The sequence below is a fragment of the Lactuca serriola genome, chromosome 7 (assembly GCF_051521515.1).
Source record: "Lactuca serriola cultivar US96UC23 chromosome 7, Lser_US96UC23_V15, whole genome shotgun sequence".
Lineage (NCBI taxonomy): Eukaryota > Viridiplantae > Streptophyta > Magnoliopsida > Asterales > Asteraceae > Lactuca > Lactuca serriola.
In genome coordinates this window covers 189092604-189102508 of record NC_136414.1, presented here as the reverse complement: position 1 = coordinate 189102508, position 9905 = coordinate 189092604, and the positions used below count along the sequence as shown (strand labels likewise).

Below are 9905 nucleotides of genomic sequence, written 5' to 3'. Positions count from 1 at the left end.
AATACAATGCTTATAAGCCGAAAGAGCATGGAGCCCCTATAGCCTTCCGCCTACGTGGACAAACATCAAGTTGGCCGGCCATAGCCTCGATATATAAATGCTAGGTTCAAGTAAGGCTTCGGGTAGCAAAGAATCGGAATTTTCCTATATTTTATTTAAATAAATAAAATGATGTTTGCAGTCTTAATTTGTATTTTGGATTCAATATAAATTAAATGATGTTTACTATAAATACACCAAACAAACATGTTATCTAATTCAACCAAGAAAATTAATGTTTTGGAACTTTAAAATTGACATGAACGATAAGTATAAGGCACATTGAAACTCGTCAAAGACTTGCAAAGTTTCCATCATATCAGTCTAATAGTGGAGATCACAAAGTTCCATGTAATCTCCAATTGTCTTTTTTTTGCACCTTTAGTAGTGGTGTCGACACATGCATGACTTGGGTTCCATTAAATTCATCGACTCTTTCATATCATTAGATTAGACATGGTAATCAAGACCCATGACACACTTTAATCAATGACTTTGAAAGATCCTCTAAGACCGATAATGAGATATCTTATATATCTTAATGTGAGAAATGAGATCCCAGGTAGTGCTATATGAACAAGCTGCCATAGAAAATGTTGAGGTGATGCTCTCAACAATAGATCAATTGTGGTGCTTCTAATTGACAAACAGGAGGATGGATCTGCTAGATGAAAAGCTCTTTTGAGGCGAGTGCGAGTCCATTAAAAGAAGTGTCAAATGTGGTCAAGTTTTACCAAAATTCCAGCTTTTAAAACCAATAACAGTCAACACATACAAATTAGCAGCAGCTATGAATCTGCTATATTCTCACACAAAGTAATTACTAAACTGTGCTGTCAAATCGTCACGTGGTTGCTATAACCCAAAACAAATGTAGGGAAAAAATAAATAAACACAAAACAAAACAAAACTCCAGTTTCCATAAAAATCAAAACCAGGTCTATATTATATATATATATATATATGAAGAGGAAGAAAAGGGTGTACTTCCCGGGCCCCACAAGGCTTAGTAACGGACAATATCTTGTAGGCACTCATAGAAATGTGAGATTTGAATTGTTTCCCTTCCGGCATAAATAGCTTCCGCACTTCCACCGGATTCTCCCTGTGCCGCCATCTCCACCACCATATACAGCCTCTTGATCGGCATCTACAACACCAACAAAAACAAAAATATTTAAATATTTCTAATCAAATTAAAATATTTAAAAAAAGAAAATCAAGAATCGTACATCATTAAGAGCCTCAGCTGCAGAATCCACATCATCCTCCGAGAACACTTTAAGTTGTTGCAATACCTGAAGAAAAGAAAAAAAAAAGACAAAACATATAATTATATAAGAAGAATAAGGACAAATTAGTAAATTACTAGTATTACCTTTTTAGCATCTTCGGTTTTCAATGTAGGAACATGGTAGGTGACTGAGAAAGCATCACAAAGGCCAACCGACTCCAGGAAGTTCACCTCACTTGTTGTTCCAATCACCAGCATATTTTTACCCTGAAAGTTTAAAACTGATAAGATAAGACCACACCAATTTTTTAAATTTTCCAAAATTACCCCTATGAATATGATCCAGTATATCAATAACAAGATAAGGAGAACCTTGGGTGGAAGGCGTTTGAGGAGGACCATCAGTGTCTGAGAAATCAAGTTTGAAAAACGAGGTCCAATAGCAACATATTCCAGTAGTCTGCATTAATTAAATAATAAATAGATTAAATAAGCAATAACTATAGAGATTGGAATCGTGACAATATGATTATATATTCAAATTACCTTTCAATATCATCAAGGATAATAATGCTCAGTGTTGACTTGTAAGCATCCTCAAATACCTATAATAAAAAGTGTTCTCATGAGAAACAAGTCAAGTAATATAAGATAGAATAATTGAGACAAAAGAAAAAGATAAAACCTTGACAATCTGTGCACATTTACTGGCTTCACTGATGCCAATCATTGATTCAGCCGAAATCTACCATTTTAGAGAGTGATAATATTAATTTTATTAAGTGAATAAATTGGATTTTATAAAATAAAAAAAAATAAAAACACTTACGATTTTCACATATGGGAAATCACTACCAATACCAACAGAAGCTGCCATTGCAGTCTTACCACTGCCACTAGGACCTTCTAGAAGAACTGTGACAAGTGGACTACCTCTGCTAACTTTAACTTGTTCTGCTAATAGCATTGTTCTTTTGAAGATGTGATCATGTTTCTGACCACAGTCAACTATTCCATTCAGTCTGCATCATTTTTATTTATTAGAAAATATATATTATAATAAATAAAAAAAAAAGGAAGAAGTTTAGATAATTGTTATACCTGCAACGTTCAAGGCCATCCATGGAAGCACCAAATGCTGGAATAACTTCATGAAGAGCATTCAAGAAATCATCCATGGTGACTTTTATGCTTTCCTCATCTACTTTTTTGGTAAGATCATCAAGGCTGAGCTGGCGATTCAGTGCATAAGAAACCGCACTTTTCACCACACCTTCAAGTTCTGCTCCACTGTAGTTCTTTGTTCTTGCAGCTGTCCTCCATTAAATTACAAATCATTACATATACAAAGATATATTTACATGTAATTATATAAATTAAAAAACATACCAAGTTCTTGTAAGTTGACATCTGGAGCAAGGAAAGAATTCTCTTTCATCTTGTTTGTGTGAATTTGAAGAATTTGGAGACGACCATTTTCATCAGGAAGGCTGATTTCCACTTGGACTTCTAAACGACCAGGCCTAACCAATTAGAAGATGACACGTCAGCAAACATGGTAGAAGACTAAAAGTTAGTCAACAAGATTTTTTAATGGACTCACCTCAAAAGAGCTTCATCAAGCAGATCCTTTCTGTTTGTCATACCAATGAGCAACACATTGTTCAGTGCTTCCACACCATCTATCTAAAAAACATGGATTTTTGAAATTCAGTGTTAATTTAATTTAATTCCTTTTCTTGATTGTAGAGTTTGACTTTAAATGGTTGGTCAAACCTTTGTAAGGAGCTGATTAACAATGCTATCGTGCACTCCTGTGCCATCCCTAGTAGAACCTCTAGACTGAAAATTTACAAAAATAGATTATGATGAATATTTGAAAATGAAAATTAAAAAATAAAATTCAATATCAGATTATTATAATAAGGGATTGACATACCTTGCAAATTGCATCAATTTCATCGAAAATGATGACATGTAAGTCGCTTTGATCTCCTGGAAAAATATGAACAAAAAGGTAAAAATAAAAAATGAAACAAGCTTGTATAAAAGTCAAGATTTTTTAATCCTACCTCGTGATCTTTGATCTTGTTCAGCATCAGCAAATAAGTCTCTTACATTTTTTTCAGTTTCACCAACAAACTTACTCAACACTTCAGGCCCATTTACAATCTAATTTGTGAAATCAACCAAAAATTAATAATCTTTTTTATTTCCAATATGTTTTCAATGTAAAATAAAGTACCTTTGGGTCTCTTCCATTTAACATCTTTCCAATTTGACGAGCCATTAGAGTCTTCCCAGTGCCAGGTGGACCATATAACAGCATTCCCTTCACATGCTTTACACCCAATCTGACACATAAAAATTCATAAGAATATTTCAAAGAAAATGTTATATGGATGAGATATTGATAGAAATATAGAATGATAGGAGTATAGGACATTACTTGCTTGCCACATGTGGAGGGAAAACCCTAGAGGCAAAAGCTCTTCTAAAAATATCTGCAAATTCATTGCTTAAACCACCTATGCCCAATGATTGAAGATTAAACTCCTTGTGTCTGAAGATATTGCTGCTAGCAGCCTCACGTTGATTCACAATCTGAAAATAAAGAAAAAACTTATTGAACAACAAACAGACACAGGGGTATTTTACTATTTTATTGAAGAGTCATTTGGAAAATAATAATAATAATACCTTTATTCCACTAGAGTTTGAGGCTTCAAAGACAATGTATGAATCAGATGAAAGCATGCCTCTTTCAATGTCTGTTTTGTCCTGGCCTTCCACAGCAACTTGGGTGACTGTGAAGATATAACCATTGCCAATAAACTCAAAAGTTACCCTTTGTCCAGCTGTCATAACCTGGTTTATAAATCTTTCACGTATCTTTTGAGCTAAAACAATAGCATCAACCTGCAAAATACAAAAAAGATCAAAATTTAGTATGGAAACATGCAATCTCAAAGCAAGAAGTTAAAAGTAAGAGTCTAGGAAACTACCTGTTCTTCTTTGTTCCCTTTTTTAACAAATTCCAACTCGAGGGTAAGTAAGGCAATGTTGAAATCTTCAGGTGGGACAAACCTGAAATAGTTGGCAAAAGGGATTTGTAAAGTGCTAAAACATATTTAGTTCCTACAGGCTACAGCAGACTAAGGATTAACACATACCTGCTAACAGATACTGAATCTCCAGTAGAAACTCTTGCATGACGTCGTTGGATGGCATTAAGACCAATTTGCCCACTTTGTATGGTATCGTAGGCAGTTTGTTTTGGTTAAGAGAAACATTGTTTTCTTATGGATAACATGATAACAGTAATTATTTAATGCTCAAACAGATCACTTAAACATATAAACAGGGAATCAGGGATTCTCAATTTTAAAGCACAAACACCAGTAAGATTTTACAGAGCTAAATACGACCAAGGTTCTAGGAAGTTAGTTTAATTTGATTGACAAAAGTCCCTAAGAACAAGGAACCAAAAGTCCCAAAGTATCTATATGGAAACAAGAGCTACAGAATTACCAATTTCTTACTAGTTCCAGTTGTTCAAGTGATCTATAGAAGATCCAATGAAAATGAACTTAATGTGAACAAATCCACTCTAACAGCTATCAGCAGATGTTACAGCTAAAACATTTAGCACAAATAAGATCTTCCTCATAACAGAATTACAAGGTGACAGCAGTAGCAACAATTCACATACGGTATTATACAATTAAACAAATAATTAATACCTAGTAATCACTTTATGTAACTGAAGTTGTAGGATATGATCAGTAAAATCTACATTCTTAATTGTTTAACTAACTATCTAGCTCAAACAATCACAAAAAAAAAACAGTCAATCCACAGATATAAGACCACAGGCTACGCTATTGATTTTAGAACAGAGACTACTAGAGGAGTAGCGGAATAGTATACTACGTGAGGGTCAAACATTAAGGTTGCACAGTTAAAAAATGAAACTTTTCGTCGTTCTCTTTCACCTGTAAAATCGAAAATGGAGAGAGAGATCCAGAGACAGAGGAGTGGCGGAATAGTAAATTTTGTCATGTTTAGAAGTATTACCATTCGTAGGTTGTATCCAATCAGTTATGTCTAATGAGAAATGCCTATAACGAACAGACAATCATCCAATTTCAGAAAATTTCAAGCATCACGAAATTCAATAATCACCATTTCACATATAATATTTGCTTATACGATTAATATGAGAAGGATATGCTATAGACAGAACGAACACGTCACCAACAAGTGCGAGAGCGAGATTGGATCCAGGAACAGCAAATTGACGAAGATCGGAAGGGGAAACATATGCGCAATTCGTATACGCGAGATCTTTGGCCGGCGTGTTTGTGACGGTCATCGTCATCGATGATCTCGACCTCCCCGCCATTGTCGAAACACAGAGAGATCAAATCGAATTATGCGAAAACGATTAAGCCCTAATTCGTCAGGATATCTCAGTGCAGCTTTGTCGCTTTTTTGAGAAATGGAAATGGGAGAAAAAGGAGATAAAAAATGGAGGAAGGAAGACGTAGGTCGGTTTCTTAGGATCGAAGATTGACGAGTAGACTAAGTAATCAAGGAGAAGAAACACCGCCGGGCTTGAACCAAGGTCGACGAGGCTACTATTCATTCTTTCAAAAATTAATTTATTCTTCCCACTTTTTTTATTAAAAAGAATATATATTATGTATTTCTACTTTGTCCATTTATTTCTTAAAAAAAATTCCATGTCTTTTAAAAAGAATAAATTTAATTTTGTCGAGTGTAATTGGTTTTTATTGGGTAACCCTTTTAGCCCCTTATGTCAGCTCACCAGCTTGCTTAATTGATCTATTCATTTATTTGTTTATTATAAACAAAATGACACGTCTTTTTACCTCATACAATGTCACACTCACACACATAGTTCTTATTCATCATCTTCTTCAGGCTACATAGCCTTATCAAATCCAAATCGTCTTCTTCAGGCCTATCATTTCCTTCCCTAAACTTTCTTAAGAGCCTAAAGGAGATTTGACCTGAGATTCTAAGTTTATAATTTTTTTTTTCATATATTCAATGAAAATTAGATCGAGATAAAAGCAAACGATACTTGGATTAAAGTATACCTTAAGACTTTTCACCATACCAGGAACAACCTCGTGTTCGATCCCTACATATTCCCCTTCAGTATTCTCTATAATCACCATAATATCAACATTTTCATGGTGTGTAGGTAATCCAGGCAAATTAAAACAATTTTCAAGCGAAGTGTACAGATCAAGCTCTTTCCTTAACTGCACATTCAACGAACTAACCTCTCCACCCATGGGAGTATTCAAACCTCCTTTCAAACACACTTTATTCTTCTTAATCGACTCTATGACCTCCATTGGTATGGCCTTCATGTCACAATGAGCATCGAACTTTTCGAAGTAAATTGGCGCGTGTATCGCATCCATTACTTGCTCGACGGCTCCGGTAACGAGGGGACTGATTCCATCTCCAGGGATTAAGGTGATTGTGTGAGGAGCGTCGTCACCTGGTCGAGGCATGTAAGTGACAGATCGGGATGGGCTTGGAACAGATGGACTTGGTCGGTGAAGTTGTTGCTTGAGGATCGGTAGAGTTCGTTTGGCCATTGAATGTAGATTTGCTTCTTTGATCCGATTGAATAAGATTACAGACAGAGCAGATATTAAGGTTTTAATTGACGAATCTGATACTGGAAAGGTCAGACGAATAATCGGTTATATTAAAAAAGTCAAATAATCAAGTATGACTAGGCAGGTCAACAAACATAAATGGTACATCGCATATGAAATTTGTTGTATGAGGTAACAAACAAGTAAAAAATAACGTTATTCCCTTAAAAGGCATAAAAAAAACTTTAGGGACTATAAGGGTAAATTCGAAATACATAATAGGGTCGTTGCGTTATTTTCCCTAAAAAAAATAGTCTATACTATTAATTTATTTTCACTATTTCATATAATCATTTTAAGTATTCATAAATAAATATTCTATATAAAATATATCAACTACATTAAATTAATTTAATTTTCCTTCAATGTCATTAGTAAGTACGCTTTATAAATTGGCTTAGTTAATTTGCAGAGACCAAAGAGTATTTGGCATATCGGTAAGGAGTGTGCAGAGACCAAAGAGTATTTGGCATATCGGTAAGGAGTGATTCTCTTATTTGAGAGGTCATTAGTTTAAGTCTCGTTTGAGACATAGGTGATGATAGTTATGAGTAGATTAGTTTGACGTTACAAAAAATTAATAATAATAAATTTTCAGAGTAAATGCAAAAATGGTCTTTGTATTTTTTTTTTTTTTCGTTCGGCTGAGATAATGGAATTTTTGTGATAGTGTTTTAACATTTTGGTTCCCATTGTATATAAGGACGAACGCTATACTCATCAAGACGGTGATGTGACAATAAGTTGGAGGAGGACACAACTGTGTTGTAACACCCGTTCCGAGAAGGTTCATTTCTAACCCTTGACTCTTTAAGTTTGAATTCCTAGTACGTACGTCGTGTGTACTGTAACATCCGGAATCTATAAAGTCAGTTATGGAAATAAATCCTCTTTTCTAAGGGCCAACTCATCGAGTTCTTGGAAGGGAACTCGGCGTGTTGGTTGTCTTTGGCACGCGTATTCCTAATTTTTAGGGTCTTGCACCATATTTAAAGGCATCAAGTCTTTCTTTTTGGCTTCCTTATGAGCCTCCACTATTCCCATAAACCCTAAATCGAATTTTAGCATCCACTATCAAGCGTTTGGACCTTGGAGAAGAGTTTGGTGTCCATTTTGTGCCTTGTGAGGGGGAGTAGAAGATCTTGAAGTTTCAAGCTTGGAGAAGTAAGCCTTGGATCCAGAATCACTCCATTTCTTGCAGCTATTTTGACGTATCAAGTTCAAACCTTGATTGGTATATGATTAGATCTTCTCATTTGGGTTTTATTGTGATTTTGGCCTCCTTTATGAGTTTATGGATAAGTTAGGTGGTGTATGATGGGTTTTGAGCATTCTAATACTCCTATGGTATACATGCAACCTTATATGCTTTGGATCTATGTTTTCTCTAATATACATGCAAACTTTCAAAGTTTCCAAAGCATCATCCTAACTAGCATACTATGGACTATCTACACTACAAAATCTAGTTAGATGACATACCTTTTGGTGTAGTTGAAACCTTGAAGCTTTAAGATCCTAGCACCAATAATGCGAATGCCTCAAATGGAACCACAAATCACCACCAACAATTGGAAGAACTAGATAGAGGTTACTTGCACTCAAATTTTGGCTAGCACTCTTGTGTGTATACTTAGTGTCCGATTTTGCTAGTTAGAGGAATCCTTTTATAGTGTGGCTTGATTAGGGTTACACCATGCAAACCCTAATGTGCATGAATTTCCACATTCCTCATGCTCCATGGGTTTAAACCTCCATGGGTCACCACATGGTTTTGGTCTAACATAAGGAATCATGGATCATTAGCCCACTTTATAAGAATGATTGATTTACACAATCAATCCGCATATATTTAACTAGTCTCTTTTGATCAGAAAATTAATTTCAAATTAATTCTTGATCAATATTAATTAAATAATATGATTTCATATTAATATATTAGAGCTTATAGTATATTAATAAATCATAAATAACCTTTTCTCAAAAGTTCATCCTTACAAATTGTTCCGGTGAAGTGCAACCCAAATGAACCATGCCACTCTCGGGTCAAGTACATACCAAATATAGTGTGACATCCCCAAAATCACGGCCAGAAAAGACCGATTTCATTTATGCTTTTTAAAATAATTTCAGAGTAAATCCTTTTGATTTAAAAGTGTTGCGGAATTTGTTCCCAAAACAAACATGATAAAATAATATTTATCAAAGCATTTCATCAAGAGATGCATTTTCATTATATAGACAAAACTCGGGATGTCATGTTCCGATACAGACCATAAAGCATAAACGATAACATTACAAGTCATTCAACAAACATATACATATACAGACTTGTAAACAAAACAACTCGATGATTCATCTATCTTACGCCCTTGCGTCACTTCCTGTAATACAAATAAAACTGAGTGGGTCAGGCTTAGGAGCCTGGTGAGCATATAGGGTTTTCAACCCATAATAAATAAATTATATTTAATTTCACCAACCAATCACTATCCCGATTACCCATTCCCGTTATCCTCACTTTACGTCCCTAAAACAACATCTATCTCAAGGGACCTAATCTAGGATTTTCATCGGGACGGACATCACTGCTAAAGGGTTTCCTCAACAATGGATATCCTAAAGGCAACCATGAGGGGGATAGAGTACACCGGTGAACACATCGTTCACAACACCTACAGGTTATGAACCTGCTAGCGTTCCACTGGACTGTCTAGAAAGAGTCCGTGGTCGTTTTCCATACTCCGCTGAATAACTAGATCAACAACAGCAACAACATCGAGGCCTCACATCTGTTTATTACACACCAACTATCTACCCATGTTCTACCCAACATATTAGTAGATAAAAATATATATTTTTATACATAGTTTAAAACCTGTATAGCATTTACATCCGATATATATTCCACATAACATATGAGGCACACC

General features: G+C 35.0%; 1 protein-coding gene and 1 pseudogene across 1 annotated transcript; both read right to left on the bottom strand.

Annotated features, from left to right (window-relative positions):
• Positions 1-767: 767 nt before the first annotated feature.
• NSF (AAA-type ATPase family protein) lies at positions 768-5905 on the bottom strand. The gene is made up of 19 exons (XM_079008847.1): positions 5507-5905; positions 4447-4543; positions 4279-4360; positions 3974-4192; positions 3723-3877; positions 3519-3627; positions 3346-3445; positions 3213-3268; positions 3050-3115; positions 2877-2959; positions 2663-2796; positions 2375-2585; positions 2103-2295; positions 1959-2018; positions 1820-1878; positions 1646-1733; positions 1418-1540; positions 1272-1337; positions 768-1189 (listed from the first exon to the last, which is right to left on the bottom strand). Exons 1-19 carry the CDS (start codon positions 5676-5678, stop codon positions 1046-1048), a joined length of 2217 nt encoding a protein of 738 aa, XP_078864973.1. The 5' UTR covers positions 5679-5905; the 3' UTR covers positions 768-1045.
• A 388-nt stretch (positions 5906-6293) lies between these two features.
• LOC145064667 (isocitrate dehydrogenase [NAD] regulatory subunit 1, mitochondrial pseudogene) lies at positions 6294-6912 on the bottom strand (annotated as a pseudogene).
• Positions 6913-9905: the final 2993 nt, after the last annotated feature.

Bases quoted from the DNA above. Each gene is read 5' to 3' on its own strand.
- NSF (XM_079008847.1), bottom strand. From the start codon at position 5,678: ATGGCGGGGAGGTCGAGATCATCGATGACGATGACCGTCACAAACACG. The intron at 3,878-3,973 runs GTATTATTATTA...CTTTATTTTCAG, and splicing joins CAAACTCTAGTGGAATAAAG to ATTGTGAATCAACGTGAGGC. The intron at 3,446-3,518 runs GTACTTTATTTT...TTCACAAATTAG, and splicing joins TAAATGGAAGAGACCCAAAG to ATTGTAAATGGGCCTGAAGT.